The following is a 20,266-nucleotide window of genomic DNA, read 5'->3' on the forward strand; positions in this document are numbered from 1 at the left end:
ATTTCAAGTAAATTAAGATAAAGTGCTCCTCTGCAAAGCTGAGCAGTCACACACTGCAAACACCTGGTTTGCCTTCTCCAAATGTGAGCTTGCTTGTAACCTGAGCATGTGAGGAAATCTGCTGATGAGTATGAATGATTTATCTTTCCATGTGCTGCAGAGAACAGCATTTTAGCTTTGAACAACATTAAAAATATAATAGAAAAACTATCTAAATGTTAAAGGATGTTTCTCAAGTGCAGGATGAAAGACAATCTGCTGCTAAGCGGTATGAAGTTAGAACTCCTTTTTGGAGGAACAAATGGTCTTTTGTGGAAGGACAAAGCATATGTTTTCTACTTGAGATCTTACTGTTGATAATCCACTTGTCAAATGTCCATGTTTCCTTGAATAACGAGAAGCCACTACGTCATCAATGTCTTCTTCTGTTTCATCCAGATAATCCTAAATGAAAAACAAGCATTTTAGTCATTGTGTTCTGCTCTGTATTTGTTCAGCTTCTGTTGCTTAGTTTTGTTTCCTGTATTTTCCATTTTAGGAAGACTGTGCAGGTTGCACTCAAAATTCTAATCTCTAGAGGAATTGTGATTTACATTTTCCACATCTTTTTACAGGCACACAGCATAAGGAGAAAAGACAAGTGTTACAGTTTCAGGGTTCAATTGATTAAGAACTGAAAAACTCTACACACATACTTTATATCTTATTCTGGAGGTGCATACCTTTGCATGGCCAACAACCGTGCACATAAACAAACCCCACTCCCATGCCTACTAACAATCTCATGTGAACTACCTTATTCTACCTTACTACTCTTTGCATTCAGGAGTTCAGGTTTGGAAATCTTAAAGGGACATGGCGAGAATTTTTCAAACCTTAACAAAAGAAATGAGTGAATTAAGGTCTGCTACCAGGGGCCAGGGGATCACAGATACACTGGTTTACCTGAAGACATTTGTAGCCAGAAGCCGTTAGATGACTGACTTCTTGGTTACAGTCCAGGTTCCATGTTTTTACAGGACATATTCTTTACAATCCAGTTTTCCAACGATGGTCCACATTTATATCAGTCACACACAAATGAGCAAGCACACAATTTGCATTACACTTGCACCCTTTCATGCTGCCTTTGGTGACAGGCAACAATTTTGTGCACACAATCATTAACATAGAACCACTTTCTAACAGGTGGTGCTGAAAGCCCTGGGTTATTATTCCAAATAGGAAGAAACTTGTCCTGCCATCATACACACAATATATTTGAGGGGTAAACAAAAACCCCAGTTGATGTGCATATTTTAAAAATAATTAAATTCCTGTATTATTTTAATAATTCAAAAAATGGAGAAAAAAAAATCAGTAATTACACAGTTTCATATACATGCCTGAGTTTTAATAAGTCTGGACTGTAACATCTTTAGCCCATATACAGAAAAAAAATATTCATTTTTTAACACAGCAGTAAAGTAAAATCTAAAAATAAAAATAATCTGGTTGATAGTCCTAATAGGACTGATAACTTTAAGTAAAAGTTACACAGAAAAAAACCCCAACAGATAGATATCATCCTATTAAGCATAGGTTGGAAATTTCAAGCAATCATAAACCTTATGGTAGGTATTTTGAAAGACTGCTTTTAGTTTTAACAAAAGTTTAACAGAAATCAAATGTTCAGCTTCCTTATACCTGCTTTGCAGCTATCAAAGTCTTACATGGTGACCTACATCATTCTTTATTGTTTAGTTACTCTCACTCTCTTAAACTAAACAGAGAAGAACTGTATTCAAACTCGGGAGTCTCAAAGACTTCTACGCTAATCAGGAAAAAAGCAGAGAAGAAAAGCTGCTGGAGAGTTGAACTGTCACAGTTTATGTAAAGATCTGCAGAGCATTTGTCATTAGTATGCATAAAACCATCTGGTACATCACTTCTCTGCTCCAGTGACTGAAATAAAACCAGTTGAAAGTGATGCAAATTTTTCTATTACAGTTTTCCAATTGTAACTGCATATCTAGTATTAGGCAGAGGAAAACCAGGACAAGTCATCGCTTTATTCGGGACCAAAACGTACATACTGAAGCAAACATTCCCCTTAGCTTCATGTTCTTACAATAAGCTTCCTCTGCTGGTCTCTTCTCTTTCTAATCTATTCAGGGCACTGTTACCACCCCATAGAAAAAAAGAAGTCACAGATATTTTATACTCTAAGGAAGAATTCCTTGGAGAACCAGGCACAACAGAGAAAACTGTATCAGGGAGACAGATTGAGAGCTGAATCTTCAAAAGTAAAAACAAAAAATCCCCTAAAATAAAAACAAAACGCCCCACCCTTCACTTCTACTCTCCTCATTGACTTCAGAATTCAGGTGATGTACTCAAGTTTAAAACAAAATTTGTTTTCCTTTCCCATACGACAGGAAGAAGCAATTCTGGTAACACATGCAAAAATCTTTCCTTTATATTGTTGTATACATACCTGTGGACTTTAACATAAACAGTGCTACATTTTTGTTGCTGAATAATTAAATACAGGGGAGAAAAAAAAGACAACATCTTCAGACTGGGGTGTTTCAGGTCTAGACACTCAAACATTAAGGGCTTCAGTAAGAGTCCTAACGACAGCTAGCTGACTACCATCTTCTGTCTGCAATCAGATATCTAAAACTAACATAAATAAATAAATAGATAAATAAGTCAGCCTATGCTCTTTATTCATTTTGCACCACAATGATTATGTTTCTCAGGAGGTGTTACGAAACTGCAACTATGTAACTGGTTAGTGTTATCAGCTTATTAAAGTTAGAGCTAGTAGGACATTAATCTCATCGTCTCCAGTGGGGGTTCTAAGACACACATTACCCAATTACTTCCAACAAAGCAGCTGAGCATGTAATGAACACTACTTGGTCAGGAATTCAACACACCCCTCCAGATAGAGTGTTCACACACGAACACAACACAAGATTTAACTGATTCCCCTTGATACTCCTTGATAAATATGTACTGCAGTTCGTGGGTTTCTGGGGCTTGTCTCTTTTCACTGTCAAAAGCAATGTTAAGTTAGAGAAGCAAAATACCCATTCAATTTTCCAGCTGATCTCTCTGTATGTGTAATAGGTTTTCCTGATAAAGCTGGGAGCAAAGCAGCTAAAAACCTATTCCCACCCTTTCAGCTGATAAATTCCAGCAATCTGCAAATCCTATTGACATGTGGCATCTCCCACCACTGCTGTCACAGCTCCCATCACTCAGGAATCAGAGACTGAAGTACTTCAGCTAGCTCCACCAGTTGGCCAGGAGAAAAGGAGGTATAACTTTTCTCAGGCTGCAGAAGCTTTTTTTACCCTTCATCGGATCTTTCTTTTTGCCTTTTCTATCAAGCACCAAATAAATTAAATTCCAGCAGGAATACAACTTTTATCTCAAAACACTGCGTACTTAATGAACATAGGGAAAGACTCTGAAGACTCCTGTGAGTCAAATTACCCTAAAAAATATGGTAACACTAAAGCTAATGAATTAAATCGATCGATTTCATAAGACAGAGCAAGCAAGGATATGGGTAGAATCAGAGATCTATGACCCCTGTTATGAATGCAGTTTAAAAGGGAATTGGCACTCAGATGCCAGAGCAACTGAATCAAGGTTATGCCACAAGAGAGGTCTCTGATGTTTAGCAAAGAAGCTAGAGAGCTGCTGAGATGCAATCTGAAATTTCATCCAGTCAGCAAGAAAGAAAAAGAAAAAAAAAAAAAAGAAAAAACCCACCTCTGAATAAGAGGAAGACAAAAATCAAAGAACAGAAAACCACTCTGGGCTTGGCATCTCTGACACCTGCCTCAGAGAAATCCCCAAATGATAACTACTACACCCTGTACAATTAGAGCAGAAAACTGATACAAAGATATTTAAAGTCTGTATTTTCTTATTTTACGCTTTTCTTCTGCAATATTTTCCAGCTTCTTAATCAAAACCACATTCTTTTTCTTTATCACTATTATAAAATAAAACACTTATTTTTTGAAGTTTTTCTTCCACAGAAACCTGACATACAGGAAGGACTTTTTTTATTTCCTTAGAAATTAACACAAACAAAACTGCTGCAGGCAAACTCTGAGTGCTTACAATCCAAGAAACAGCTGGGAATCTCAACATGGTGGTTTTCCACCGAGACACAAGTATTAAATGCTACAAGAAGGGGAGACATCTCCCATGGCCAATGCTCTTCTGAGAAGAGCAGATGGTTGGGAAGGACTGTGACATTAGGCAAAATCCATAAACCGTAACACAGAGGGTTAGGGTTTTTGTAAGCTACAAGCACACATTTGGAAACTTCAGAACAAACCATGATTAGATGAGGAACTATTTAAATGAATCTTCTTTTTTTACCCCTCATGTATATTTAACAAGCTTGGAAATTCTTTTATAGCATTGATGCACATCTGCAACTTGTGTGTTTTGAATATGTGCATAAGAGGAGGGGGAAGTTGTGAATCACTTCAGGAAAAGCAGCCTATAGAATACACAGAAAAAGACATAGAGATGTATGGGAGAAAACAGTGAACAGGAAGAAGAGGCGAGGAACAGTGTCAGAACAGAAAGTTACGGCTTCATTTGATGAAAATATATATGTGTAAGGGGAAAATCAAAGCCAGACAAAGATTAAAGCCTTTAAAGTATAGTATTTTTCAACATCAAAATTAAAACCTAAGAAAGTATGAATCAACAGAACTTTGGAACATGTGTAATAAATATATAGTGCCTGAAATTTATTTTCAGGCCAGATTTCTTTCACCTGTGAAATCAAAAACCAGCAAAGCAGTAATAATCTGTAACCATGACTATTCATTGGAACCATTCTATAGCAAACATACTCAGAAGATGAAGCTGTGTAAAACCCCATTAAATATCCCTGAGATAACGCTCTGCATTACTTATATTTTACATAGATATACATACAGTGCTGATTTCATAAGTCTGAACAACCAGGATTTCCACCAGATACACATTTGCATGTTTATAACTCACCAGTTCCTGATCTAAGGCACTAGGTACAGATTTGCTTCTTATGCTCAGAGTGTCCTCATTTCCTTCAGAGAGAGATTCACTCAAATCTATCTCAGATCGGCTACGATCTGGAAAATAAAAACAATTTAAAAATTTGCTATAATTTGTACAAAAATATTATGTTCCATCTTCCACACTTTTAAAAGTGTTGTCTCAAACCCAACTGTTTTTTAAGAAAAAAACATCAAAACAGTATTTTAGGTATCTGTCACAAACTCCATGACAACTGAACATCATATGATAAATGGAAAAATACGTTTTCTGATACTGTTCAGTCTTCTGGCCAACAATTTTCTCCCTGCACTATTTATCTGCTGTAATTTTCTCCTGCGGATAATATTAGAGATCAAGCTTTTGACTTTCTCTGGTAGGCCCATCAGCCTGGAATATTGTAAAACTCGTGGTCCAAGTGTTTGCAGTGATGATCGCATCTCCCACCGCCACCAAACTCTCCCCAGTGTCTGCTTCAGAATTAAGCAACTGGGGATGCAGATGGACACAGCAAGTACTTCTGCCATTTCTGGTGCTCCTTGTGCAGAAAGGAGGAGGAAGCAAAAAAGTCTCATGACCTGCACAAGTTTCTTTCAGTACTGCAGACCTCTCATCCACTCTGTAGGCATAAGACATGTTAGATGTCTTGGAGAAAGATTTTCTTAGTCCTCCCCACACAAATCTTTTGTGTGACTCTTCCATATTTTGAGAAAGAAAGAGGGGGAAGAGAATACTTCTAGATCCTGCAGGTAGGAATCTGGAAAGTTTTTAATTGTTCATCTTCTACTTGGGCTATAGCTGATGTGATGGGAAAGGTCACTCTCCTGAGCTTAATGGCCTTTGAGATCCTCCAACAAGGAGACAATGAAACGCCTGATGCCCATTCCCAGGTTGCCTGCAATTTTGCTCAGCATCCATCTGCTTTGGTAACACAAGGCCAGTTCTTTTTTGCTAGGAAAACCTTTATTTCATAAGGTAGCAGAAATAGAATTTTCACTTCATAAAGAAGTACCAGCCTGTAACACCTCTGCCTGGAGCTGCACTGTACAATGCTCTCAAAGAAACTGAAGCTTTCAAGTCAAAAAATCTAAGGTGAAGAATATTATCTCCTTTGATTAGCATTGTGGGATATGCCACTAGGTTTCTGCTTTGGAACAAATTCAGCTGAAATTAAGTGAACCCCGCTGTGTTTCAGAAGGCAACTTGTAAGTCTGAACCCACTCTGTCGGCCCTGTAAGACGCTGCCCATGTGCCTGGGAGAAGCAGAAGAGTGCTGGGCACTCCTGCCTCCTGTTGCAGGTAGGAGGAGGAGGAGGAGGATGTCCACCCACTGTGGCCAAGTGGCTCTGACAGCACCTTCCTGTGCAAGCCTCATTTACCTAATAGCTTCCAATGAAATCAGGTAAATTACAGATTACTTGTCTGGTTCAGTGCATCACGTACAAAAATGAAATGACATGACGTCTGTAAGGGACTTGTCCTCTGACAGCTCATTGTTTCCCAAATTTGCTTCTGGGCAAAGTAGGTGTGAAATATGGCAGCAGCACAGTAGTATTTTATACCGATTGCAGATAGATAGTATTTTATACAGCTGACCACACAGAGAATGATTTAACAATGTGCAATTATGAATGAAATCTTGTAACAATTCTAAGACCATGTGATTTACCTAATACTTACATCATGCCAACATTACTGGGTTTAGGATTAACATTTTTTCAAATGTAAAACTTGTGAAGTAGTATAAACTTGGTTAGTAAAAGGGATGAATTTTCAGAATTAATATGTACAAATTTATGAAACTTACACCTGATCTTTCAATGTGCTTTAAAAACAAAAGGAACAGAGTCACAAGAATAGGAACAATCCTCTGATGAGAAAGGCTGGCAGAAAGAAGGAAAATACTTGATACTTGCCTGATGACAAAGATACCCTAGAAACTGCAATGGAAGGTGTTCCAGATGCTTTCCTACAGTGCTTCTTTACTAAATCTTCAGGCACACTTTCACTTGCTGGAATAATCATGCCATTCTCTAAGCCTGTGTCCTGTGCAATAATAAAAATGGACATCCCATAAATACAAAAAGTGAGCTTATTCACTATCAGTCTACAAAAGCATGATTTCTATCAGCTCCCAGAACTCCAAAGCTCCTTTAGCATGCACTCTATTACTGAATATATTTAGATTGCAATCTAATCTGCTTTGCTTAGCACAGATCATGTATAAAATTTGCACAAAGATGTGATTCATGCGTACATTCTGAATTTGCAACTGAAGAATCAGAGCAGTGGCATCAGGAGTGAAAGGAGGGAAATAAAACACTCAAATTATTAAAAGTTCACTTAGCTTGGAAATATAAAAAAAAAAAAAGAAGGTAAAACCTATTAGTTTTATACCAGCATAATGATTTCAGCCAGAGTAAAACCAAATGGACTTGAACTAATCAAATTATGCCAGAATAACCCCTCAAATAAAGCCAATATGCTTGATATTATGGCTTTTTGCCTTCCTGTAAAGGAATAGCCAAAGACTAACTCCATCTAAATTAAATGGATTGGCCTTTTTCAACCAAATCTAATACACTTGAAATGCAGTTGGTCTGTGCACCAACAAGAATATAAATGAAACAACAAATATTTTATTTACAGCTCCCCAAACTGCCATTCATATATACTAATTTATTTTTTATTAGGAAAGGCAATATATTAGACCAAGTATTCGGAAGTTAGAAAAAGACTGATGCACTCAAATGCTCATCTACTGTTTTCTAAACATTAACAGTAAAACAGCATTATGTCCAACTATAAATTTCGCTTTCATTGTACACTTAAGTCACCGCAACTTAGAATAACTCGCTGGTGCAATCATCCTTATTTCTTAAGGAGGGTGACTGAAACGAATTCAGCATGTGCATGTCTGCGCACAGCCAGGCTGCCTGGAAATGGAGAGTGCCTGCTGCTGGCGACATGAACCACATCTTCCTGCTTGTTACAGAGCAGCTGAGACAGCTAGCTCAGACGTGGCCACCTACACAGCGTGAGGCTTAACAGCAGCTGAGAGGAATCCCACCTCTCGTTTTGATAAAGCACCTAGCACACATTTTGTGATACACCATAAATTATGCAGAGCCCAATGTCCAAATCCAGAAAAGCCTAAAATCAGTATGGCCTGATCTTCTGCAAGTGCTGAGCTTGCCAAGTTTCCCTTAGACTTAGTCAGTGGGAGCATGCTGGACCCTGCATGCCTGAAAGGCACATCCTCAGTTCACGGCACTTCTTCAAGGCCCTGGTGCACCAAAAATGCTTACTCCCATCCCTTGTGCTTCCCAGTTCAGAATCTGTAACTTATTATGTAGTGCTGGACATTAACAGTGATTTTTAAACAAAAGAAAAATGTCTGCCAAACCAAAGCCACGTCACTGATAGAGCACGATCAATACTGTTCTAGTAGACATCTTCACTGGTCCCTGCAGAATTAACGAAGAAACAAAATCTCCTCCATCAGGCTTGTCCTTTCTCAGCTACAAATCAATTTAACAGGGCAGATACCAGCCAAGTCATCCTCTTTGGTGCCAGCTCTACACCGCTGTACTTACCCTGCTATAATCTGCAGTCATGCTGCGCATGCTGAGCGCCAGAGACCTTGGGAGGGAAGGTGTGGAAACGTTGCCTCTGTTCACAGGACCCACAGCCCCTCTCAGATGGGCTGCAGTGGTCTCTGCATCGCTGCTGTTCAGCAAAGCAGCACTCCCTCTGGGACGGAGAGAAGAGTATTAAAGCATTATTGCTTCGAGCAAACCGAGGCAACCAGCTTAGCAAACCACTGCAAGAAAACAACCATGGTAACAGTTTACTAGAATAGCATTGCCCTGTATGAACTGTGTGATCCGCTGCAAGGGAATGCTCACCTGGAAAGAAAAACAGAGGCAAAAGTGAATTACAATTACTTTATACATACAAGTATTGTCAGCACTTCTACCAGAACTGCAAATGGCCCAAATGGGCAGCTCTTGTCCAGGCTGCAGAAGCTGCATTCATCCACGTTCAGTTTGCACTGCATTCCCATCCCCACAGTCGGTGCAACAACTTGTGTGAACTTCCTAGCAGGCTGCTCCTTGGTTTAAAGGAAAACTACGGTGACAGGACAGTTCTGACCACTTCTGCATCGAATGTTAATGCCAGCACTATCACCACAAAGTCTAAAACCCTTGGCTATCAGCTCTCTGTCCTCTACAGAAAAACAGCTTGCTCACTGTCCTGTTTATATTGCAATAATGACTCTTGGCCTAAACTAACCAATTCTTTCGACCAGCTTAGAAAGCTAGGAAAGCTGGACAAGGGTTTTTTTTTGCCAGGTTTCATGTTTGTAAAAGTGACAAAAAAGCATTTGTGATCAACATACCAGAACCCAATTGCTGTCTAGTACTACAATGGGCAGAAATTTTTCCATGGGACATTTTCTATTAGAAAATACTGATTAGTCCGTGTAAACACTGAGTGTGAGAAAGGGTATGCTCTTGCACTTTTTGTGACCTTTTTGAACAACGAAGATTATTTTTGCAAGTATTGCAACACATTTCCAGTTAAAGTTTTACTTTCATTTGAAATCTGATTTGCAGTAAAAATACAAGTTCTTGGCTGATCTATTCTTTCTCCAGAAACATCAGTTCAAACTTCTTAATTTTTCTTTACAGCTCAGAGAAATCTCAAAAAGTCTTGCAGGACAGTAACAGTTCTGCATATAATCCTCCTTACTGCCTTAAAAAAATAATTACTGGTAAATAGGAATTGATAAAGGAATTGTACCCTTTTCATATGGAAAATACAGTGTCTGAGGAAAACAGTAGTGCAAATTTACTGGAGAAATGTTTTGGAACTTACAGTGTATTTTCAGCCAAAAGAGGCTTGCTTAATAAATATTTCAGATTTGCAGACATCTTCATTGTACTGGATAGGAGCTGAATTTGACCTTCACTTGGTTTAGGGTGGCATATCATGTTTAGAGTAAGTGCAGTAAAAATCTTCTCTACCACAATGGAAATTTTAATCAGAACTACTGTTGAACTGAGAAAAAAACACTCTGAAACACAACATCTCCTGTCTCACCACTACATTGAGCAGTGAGCACAGGCTCTGAATCCATGTTGGTGGAGTTATTGAAAACAAGGAAAACAAAGGAAAACTCTGAACACCAGGACTGTCTACAAATGTTGTGCAACCCCATTTTTGTCTTTTATTGAGCATATGGTAACCTTTTTAACCATTACTATCTAATTTTGTACATTGGAAACAGTAGATAATGCATAATAAACATGCTCTTATGCATGTGCACTTCATATACACACACTACTACTTTTTAATTTGATGAGCTAGTGATCAACAAATCCTACTAAACGTGTTGTAGTTGAATTTTAGTCCTAGCTATTCCCACAAAGATGTGTCTTTGCTGCTGCAAAGTCAGAAAAATCAAGGTTACTGGCTGTCATATATATTTTATCAAAGCTATCAGACTTAGATGCACACACCTTAATTTCCAAATCTGCTAGTGTATGGAAAGCAGCCAAAATGTAGAAAAACTGGATTTTTATTGCATGTCACACCACTTTTGATGGATTGTTGTGACTTTCCATTACAAAAAATGTTGTTACAGGTATTTTTTTTCCCTCACTGTGTAAACTAATGTAAATCAAGAGAAGAGTTCAGAAGCAATAGCAGGCTGGAATAAAAGATTGAAAAACATGTTACAAGGGGTTCTGCAGGAGTCATCAGTCAGACTGAGCACTTGCACATTGAACGTGCTAAACAGACCTCTTCTGTACTTTGCTCTTACTTCAGTTGCTATTAGAGAGAGGTTCAACACATTTTATACAAACATTAAGTAGACAACAAATAAAAGATGTTGTTACAAGGTGACTATGCCAGGCACTTCCATGCGGTACACGAGACCTCAGTACAATAGGGGAGTGTGCCTGTGTAGCTGAACCTGAAATGCCTATATTATTTCCCCTGGAAGTATCCCGATGCAGCCTCCCAGTTTGGTCAGCTGCAAAATCAGTAAACGTTTTTACTGGAATAGAAATGAACCAGCTGAAGAGATGAACTCATCGCTTGGGACTCCCCTGTTGACAGCTCAGTACATCTTCTTTTAAACAAAATTGTTTAGAAAGAATAAAATTTCTCTCTTGGTTTCCCTGCTGGTAGGTGAAATGTTACCAGTTTTGGCAATGTAGCTAAAAAGATGAGGGCAATTACAAAAATCAGAAATATGCAGGAAAGTCTAGGACAGCTACAGTGTCACAAGCTGTTATATTCTTTTAATTTGAAACTTGAAACAATTATGGAGGGTAGTCTGGGAAGCTTTGCTATTAATTTTTTAATAATTACTACTCAGTTTTCTAAATTAGCAACAGATGAACTAAAGCAAACATCCTCAGATACATAATTAAGTATTTAACTATGCATACAAGACAGAAATTTTCATCCCTCTACTAAGAAATGTAAGCTGCTCCTCAATCCTCCCACAAACTAATATTTAGAAAGTGCCACATCTTCCATAGACAGTAGAATAATTCAGCTCCCCCCACCCCCCAGAATAAAACATGTCCTGGCAATGCAGCCAGGTTACTGTGTACTTTGACAAAAGACACCGATTTGGCCAGGAGAGGATGAGATGACAGGTAGTGAAGGAACCTGCTATAATGACCTCATACCCCTAATTTAATAAATCCCACACCCTGGCTCTGGGCAAAAGCTAGAAATGGATGATTTATGTGAAAGTCAAGCAAAGCAAATCAAACATAAAGGTTATTTTTATTGACTATTTCATTCTATCCTATGTCTGTGTGCAAAGCTTGTATCAGGTGCTGAATTCTACCACATGGACAAAATTATTTTGCTTCATTTATGATTAACTACATGATAACTTTCTTGCAGTCTGGCACATCAAAACAGCCACAGAGATCTCTCACAAGCATCCTTTTTGTCCTTATTTTGTTAAATTCTTAGAGAAATCTGCATAACCTTAGTGTTAAGCAGCCCAGACACCAGATTCCTGAGGCTTTGTCTCAGATCCTTCACTCATCTCTATTCAATGAAAAGCAAAACAAATCCAGAAAAACAGCAAAAATACTACTCCTGGTCTCATAAAAGTTGGGTAGGCATCTGGCTAGATACAGAAGGCCTAATTAGCTTAGTGAAAAAAAAAAAAAAAACACCAACCCAAACCCTTAGTAACCTGCGTATGAATTAAAGAAGAAAACCAGCTATAAAGCTGATTCAGCTAGTATGTATGGCAGCTTCAGAGGAAAAAAAATTTAAAAAATCAAATTGCCAACTTTCAAGAAGATTGTCACCATCAACTTGGGGCATGTTGCAGAATGTCCAGCAAATGGGGTTTTGAATTGTAGGTAACAAAGGGAAGCAAGCTCTTGCTTAAACAAGAAGGCTCATCTGTGGGTGAATTAAACTTCACGATGTTCATTTTACCTGATATCCTGTGTTCCTATATATCTATTTGGAGTCTCCCAGAATCACTGATTTAGAGCTAGAAATCTCTATTTGATCTCACAGCAAATTATTATAATTTTTCAATCCAGATTGTAAAATTTCTAGGTGTGTGCACCTGAGCAAAGAATGTGGGTCTACACCCAGTATAGACTATTCAACTGAACAAGAAAAATGTGAGCTATTTTTTGCTTCATTTTGGAGGTGGGACCTGAGAATAATGTTGCACTTGGCATTTTATAATGCCATCAGCGGCAATAACTGAGATGTCTTAAGCCCAGAAGAATAAATGGAATTTTATTAGAAATAACTGGGACAATAATTATGGAAAAGAAGGGCAAACAGAGCCTTTGAAGAAGAAAATATAAATTACAATCAATTAACATGTCATTACTGAAAAAACACTTTGGAACAAAGGGCCTCAGTTCTGTAACATGAACACAGTTCATCAATTAAAGGCCTCAAAAACCAAAGGAGATTGTACCAACAACAATCACCAGCTGAACACAAGGAGAGAAAAGGAAGATAGATGGAGATAATTTTTAGGGGGGTTGGGTAAGGATTTTTTTGTTAGTTTTGTTTTTTGATTTTTTGATGTGGTTTGTTTTTTTTTAACCATAAGCTCTGCTTCTCAGCTAGTACTGATGCTGAGCATTCAAAGACACAATGCAACGCAGAGGACTGGCACACACCCTTAGGTCCATCCCGGCATGAGCTTTACCACATTTCTGCTCCTCACCTCTCAGAGCAAGGTGTTGACTTGCCACTGCGCAGACTTTGGGTTTCAGCTTCTGAGCCCGTGTTTCTTTCACCTTCATCCTTTGCATTTGTAATTTCTCCTTTGGTAACCACCCTAATTACCTTCCTGATGAAACAAGCAATAAAAGATTTTAAAAGTTGTAAGGTTTTTTCCCAGGAAACAGCCGCCTGACTGCAATATCATGACATGTGTGTTTTATTAATTTAATCTGTCTGACCTATGGACAACTCTGAATACAAAGGTCAATAGGGCACCAAATCTGGTTATTAAACTGATTCATATGAACAAAAAAAGCATCATATTTGTTATAAACTGCTTTTTAAGACACAATTATTAAAAAATCCCTCCTACTCGACATGGGCACTTCGAGCTTTGAACAAGAAGTGTCTTTTATGAAAATTCCCCTCTCTTCTTTTTTTTTTTTTTTGCAGTTTATACACAGCAAATTACTTTTTGCTAAGTATGTGTGTTTTCCCTTAGCAAATTACACTATATGTATTTTCTCTTCAAGATTGCTTCGCGATTTCTAGAATTATATTGTATCAATTCCCCAAACACGCTGTTTCCCAAAAACATAGCATCACCCCCTTACCCTGCAACATGTGGCCTAAAAAGACAGAAATGAAAGCAATGAAATAAAGTTTTGAAAAGTAACAGTATTCTTCACAGACTTACAAACAACAATAGATTGTTAAGTCATCCCATGACACTAAGTGTCAGCAGCAGTTGGCCACAAAATAGCTTTGCTAAAACAAATCCACTCATAAGATATATGAATGTGGAACCTTAGGAAGAAAGGAACAAGGAAAGAGGAGAAGGAATAATGAACTACTTGGAAGCAAGCCTAATTCTTGTAGGATTAGATTTCCTTTATGGGGAGTGTCAGCACCAGAAAACATTTCAGACCACAAACTGAAAAAAGTCTGAACACCACTAAAACAAACAGACAATTATAAAAAATAATTATTCCTCATAGGGGAATATGACTAATAGATTTGCACAAAGGATTTAAATTGAAAGAGGATTAGAAAAGTAAACTTCAATGCACTTTTAATATAGCTACCAATTAGCATGATTTATAGCAACATCTAAGTCCTGTTCTAGTAGACTCCTAAGCTGGTTCTTTCTTCACCTTAATTTGAGAAGCCAGAGGCATTCTGATGCTCTTTTCCCCAATATTAAAGAGAGATAAATCATTCATGTTAACTTCTGGAGTCACTGGAATAAGTAATTCCATACTCAGCTCTCCTCAGAAGTAAAAAAAACTGTAGAAAGCTACCTACCCTATATTTAAGACCCATAACAAAATGTCTTTTGTCTTCCAACAGAAACAAAGTTTTCCAATGATATGGAAACAATGTTATGAATGTTCATCTGATTTTCCTTCCCACTCGCCCAATAGCCTCAAGTTAGGCCCAGACACCACTCGTGCAGCCCTAGAGTGAATGTATCTGTCCATGTCCCCTGAGAGTAAGTAAGAACTCCTCTAAGGGCACAGCCAAAATTGGGTTACACGTGTCACAGACTGCAAGATGACCAGCAACATACCTGTTTATTCATTGTCACACAGAGAAAAGGGGCACTGCTTGACTGTTAAATTGCATTTGCTATGGAAGCTAAAGGAAAATTGACTTGTTAGCAGAAACAACTAGTATACATAAAAACCAGGTCCTCCAAATACTACTTTTTGCATTTGCTTCTTCAGTGAGCCTGCCTTTAGGGACACACTGTTACTTCCGAGTATAAGCAAGAAAAATCCAGGAGTAAAATTGCCTTTTTTCTGCTACCTTTATAGCTGAAGAGTAATTACTGCTGCAATTCCTAGGAAACAGCAGTCTAATTATAGTAAGTATGCTTTTAAATGAAGGCTGTTTCTAACCCTGGGAAGTTTGAGACTGATGTGGAACACTGGAGGAACTCAAAAGAAAATCCATCCAACCATCTGCAGCTGTTACCCGATTTATCAGTTTCCCAAAGAAAAGGTTTTACCCTATCTTTCTAGGTCCACTGAAGATTGATTTATGCCCATTTGTGGAGCAGACTGATACATCTGGCCTTTTTTCTTCATTCTCTTGGGGTTGATCTTTAAATGTTCTTCCTTCATCCTTACTGGAAACTGTGTCTTCATGGGAGGAGGAAGGAACAAAAAAGTTAATGTTTGCACAAAAAATGCAGCATATGTCAAACAACCTAGAAAAATAGGTTTTCCATTTTTCAATATTAGATAAAACCAATGCTAGTGTCATGAAAAAAATTGGGGGGTTCTTTGGCTTTTCCTTTTGAAAAAAGGGAACAAACCTTTAAATAGCTTGAAATGTTTCTCATTATCATCTCTTGTCTTTAACTACACTTCCAGATTTATCACTGACATCATTTACTAGACAAAGGACCTGAAATATAATTTTGTGGCATACTGTATTTCCTGTGTTAAATTAAACAATGCTTTCCTAATTAAATTGTTCAGCTAGGAGCAAGGTGTGGGAATAAAGGCTTAAATACATTTTAATATACCTATCAAATAACAAAGTAACAAATCACAAAATACCCAGTTTGACAGGCTGCATAATATCAAAACCCAAAGACCGTTAAGATATTTGCTGGTCTGACAGCTTCCGAAGCACAGCAATATTGGCAAGATCAGCGTTTTGCCAAGCAGTGTATTTGCAGCAGGCGTTTTTCCAATGACAGTAAATACAGTCCCTCCCCCGACAAAATAACCAAGCCCATCACCTTCCTACTGAAACTGATAAATGCTACATCTGAAAACAGACTATCTCAGTAACAGCTTCTGTGTGCAGAGTAATGTAGTTAAGTGAAGACAGAAGTATCAGCATTCAGGCAAAACTCCTGTTTTTTAAACCAGTGACCCTGTGATACCATGCAAGGTACCATCAGCAGCTCGCAGACATGGTACTTTTGCTGTGCAGGGTCAAGACAGCCAAACTGTTTACTGTACCTAAAAGTGCAGGTGCAATTTACTGGAGGCAAAAGGAAAGTCAAGAGAGAATTGAGAAGTACCAAGTAGTCTGGAGGATGCCCATGTTCCAGCATACAGCACAGGAGTTAGCATTTATTTTTCTTATTCAGAGTTGAAGAAGAAAAATGGAATACCTTTTACATACCACCATCACAAATAAGAGAGCTACAGTAAAAAAATAGCTGGTTTTAGAACTCTGCATACAGACAAACTTTCTGGCAGAAACTGAGAATGAACTTTTAGAGCCTCAGCTGCTGGCTTTGCAGCTGAATAATACTGTCCACCTGTTTGGACAGTGATATTTTAAGTAGCTCTTTACACAGAAATATTTATTCACCTTACCTTTCATATATATTAATCATTCACAAGTCACTGCATAGTAATACCCAAATATGAAATCAATTAAGATTAAAATGCTAATTATACTTACATATTCAACAGTGGAGAATAAAATACAATACAAGTCAAACAGTCTGGAAACAAGATTTGAATGTATTAAGCAAGAGCCTATCTGTCTCTTGTGGTCCCTACCTGGGAATTTGCGTAAGATAGACTGTCTGACAACATCAGTTCCAAGAAGATTTGATTGTTTGAAGCGCTTTGCTCTCTCTTCGAAAAACCATTCTCCTGTGACTATCCGTAGCTGTCTATATGAGGGGAAAGAAAAAAGTCAGAGATATATGTTCATTAACAAATTTGGCCAACCAAAACTCCTGCTTAAACCTTTAGGTCATCATCCAACCATCAGGCTCACAAACTCTGGACAACATTTGCACAGTTCAAAACAAAGAGTGAAAAGATAGATTGCAAAGCTTGGGACAGCAGGGCATGTAGCAGAAAAATATCATCTTGCTTTGTGAATGAAAAACAATTTTCAGTACACAAATTCAGTTCGCAAAAAACGACCAAATATCTGTAGAAAACACATAATATACCATCTCCCTAGTCCTTTGGATAGTGAACTACTCAACCTCACAGTTTTCAGTATCTCTTAAAATCTGCAAGAAATGTAGAAACAACAGTGGATGGAGGGAGACCCCCCCCACTGCCCAGCTCCTGCCAGCCATGTCAGCAGTTCATGGACTTACACACATATATATTTATATGCCCTATATATAGGTTGCTGCAGGCCTATATATATTTTTCATCTCTGAGTTTCATATGCTGCCACTATACCTAGTTTCTTCACATGACAATGCTGTTATGAATTACCTATGTGTCAGAGGTTCAGAGCAATGAATTTTTGTCTTTGTACTGTTCTGGATAACACTGCTTGTTCTGGTTTCAATTCTCTTACCTGACCTAACCAGCATTGCTGTTTTCCATAGGTATATTTTTATGCTGATCATTAGCCTTTTCCTGAATCGGTTTCATTGTGGTTAAGCATCACCATCTCTAGTGCCTCACTACATACAGTTGATGGCAAAAAGCTACTAATCATGAATACTCAAATAAAAAGCAAATAAACAAACTAAAAAAAAAAACCCAAAATTTTAAAACTGATCTAGCTCCAGACATGTTCCTGCTTACTGTTCAATAAGGAAACTTATTTTCAAACCTATACCAAAAAAGAAATCATCTAGTCTCTTGGGCATGAAAATTACTACAGATGTATTTAGAGCACTGATCAATATCTTCACTATTAAATTACTTTTGAGTCATGCCTGAATGGAGAGTCTTACTTGAGAAAATACTAAAAATCACAGAATAGGATCCTGCCATTGGTAAAAAGACCCTAACATCACCAGTTCTTCCTAACCTACTAATGAATCATGCACCTTTGCATGAGTCATTAAAAAAAAAAATCAAAATCCAAAACATGCCCACAAGCATAGAAATTAAAGATTATTGCCTTATCTTGTTGTTGCAGACTACTACTGACAAAACCCTCTATAATTCATCACCACAATCCATCATTATGCGAGGCATTAACAAAATCTCTACGTTTCCGCTCAGAATTTTAAAATTACTATTGTTAGACACAAACACTGGAAAGGATTCACTGCATTAAAAACTATGCACAGTCCGGCTAGTATGAAAAACATTTTTTCTTTGAATGTGTATTTTCACAATTCATTTACAGCAGGCACTTCTCTGTGCAGTTATTTTTATACCAAGATTTACAGCAAGTTTAATATTTTCTATCAAACCATAAACCTTTCAGGCCTTTGACTACGCCGTCATATTCCACTGCAATATAAATTATGTATCACATTGCAATATGAACTGCATGGTTCATTCACTTTTTTTCCCCCTCAGTTACTCCCAGGTTTGACCATAAAACTCCACAAGTGCCATTTTCCTCTTGGATGGAGATTTTACTCATCTCCAGTATCTTACCAGTAATGTTTAACTTGATCAAGGCCAGACAGGGCACTCCCCACCTCACTACCCAGATAAGCACCTTCACACTCCTCCAAGCACAGGACAGCCTGAAGGAGATGACATGACCTACCCTAGGGTTCCAGCAGTGGGAGGGGGAGCTGCCCCATGCAAAGCTACAGGCTCTTACAAGCAAAAACTTGCAATTATTTCCACACCTGACCCCGACTTGTGCCACCTGCCTGGGCTGCTGCAGTTCATGGAGGGGCAGCCCAGACCTCTGCTACGGGGTCCCCATGGAGCCATCTCCTACTTTTTCTAGCCAGATTTGAACAGCGATGAGGGAAAGAAAACCTGTCTGGTACCGTCTGATTCACTAGTGCCCAGAGGACCTCAGCCTGGGCAGGACAGTAGCTGAGACCAGTGTGTCTGCTTGTTTTACCATATGTTAGTCTTATAATCTGATGTGGAGATTCAGCCCTGCAGTAGCAAGACCAAGGGCTCAAGGAGGAGCATGGGCCCTGGAGTGATCAAAGGAGCTGCAGCTAAGGGATAGATGGTTGGGGCAGCTGTGGGAGGAAGCCAGGAAGGAAGAGGATGGAGGGCTGCTGGGCTGTGCAAGGAAGGATCAGTGGCAGTGCTGCTGGTGGAGGGAGGAGGTCCTCCCCCAGCATCCTTCCCTGGGAGAGAGCCTTCCTCTGCTCCTCCACTTCACTGTGGTTCAATATAGGTCACCCGCAAGCTTAGAGCTCACCATCAGTCTCCCTCTCTCCATCCCCACTCCATCCCATGCCATTTGAACAACATCCCCTACTCCTCCCCTCTGGGACCAAAGCAGGCTGCAAGATGGGAAGGTCTGGCACCAGGCTGGGAGTGAGGAAGGATTCCTGTGCAGAAGGACTTTCTCTTGCTCTTGTCATCTCCTTGTAGTAGTAGCTGCTAGCCCCATACTCATCTTCCTCGCAGCTGCATAAAGCTGTGCAGGGAAGAGATAGGTTAGTCTGTTTGGGCAACAACAGTTGACCCCTGTATGTTCTGGCAAAGGATAAATAAGCAACCTACTTCTCTTAATAATCTCTCTCCGCAGGCTGTAACCTGCCACCATTAAATACCCCCTAATTATGTAGCTGGTGCCCTCTTACTTGGCCAAGGAAGTTCAGGATCATTGCCGTGTGCTCTGGCAAACACAAACTGGACCCCCAAAGAAAGGGGAGGATGCGATCAAACCCTTTTGCAGGCACAAGTGGGCAAGGGAGCATGACAGCCACTACAGTGATGGAGCTGAACAGTGTGCTGGTTCAGCTAATGATGGCAAACTGAATTGCCCATCTCATTCATCAGGCTGACCTTATTAAGCAGTAATAAGATCCATATTTTAAAGTGAGGTGCCAACTCCTTGGCAGGGCTACTTTGAGGATGCCCACACCCATTCTGCTCTGATTTCAGGAAAAGAACCAGGTTTGAGGTAAAACACAGACAACTCCCTCAAGTGAGGCATGAAACACAGCAAATAAAGGGAGTATGGCCTTGTCTTAGTCAAATGTTTCACTTCTCTAGCCAATCCTGTTATCCACAGCAAAAGGGAAAAAGCCAACAGCCATCAATAACCACCCATGGCAAGCATCGCATGAAAGAAATCTAGAGGC

General features: G+C 38.9%; 1 protein-coding gene across 3 annotated transcripts in view; it reads right to left on the reverse strand.

The window, feature by feature from the left end:
* SYTL5 (synaptotagmin like 5) overlaps positions 1 to 20,266 on the reverse strand; it is a 114,682-nt gene that overhangs the window by 27,212 nt on the left and 67,204 nt on the right. For all 3 annotated transcript variants that reach the window (XM_080374352.1, XM_080374350.1, XM_080374351.1), the window contains 7 exons: positions 16,830 to 16,945; positions 15,311 to 15,443; positions 13,301 to 13,426; positions 8,655 to 8,811; positions 6,975 to 7,104; positions 5,029 to 5,135; positions 352 to 444 (listed from right to left, as the gene is read on the reverse strand). In XM_080374352.1, the coding sequence (XP_080230478.1) occupies positions 352 to 444; positions 5,029 to 5,135; positions 6,975 to 7,104; positions 8,655 to 8,811; positions 13,301 to 13,426; positions 15,311 to 15,443; positions 16,830 to 16,945 (862 nt within the window). The remainder of the gene's footprint in view (positions 1 to 351; positions 445 to 5,028; positions 5,136 to 6,974; positions 7,105 to 8,654; positions 8,812 to 13,300; positions 13,427 to 15,310; positions 15,444 to 16,829; positions 16,946 to 20,266) is intronic.

This window comes from Falco punctatus, assembly GCF_963210335.1.
Source record: "Falco punctatus genome assembly, chromosome: 2".
Classification (NCBI taxonomy): domain Eukaryota; kingdom Metazoa; phylum Chordata; class Aves; order Falconiformes; family Falconidae; genus Falco; species Falco punctatus.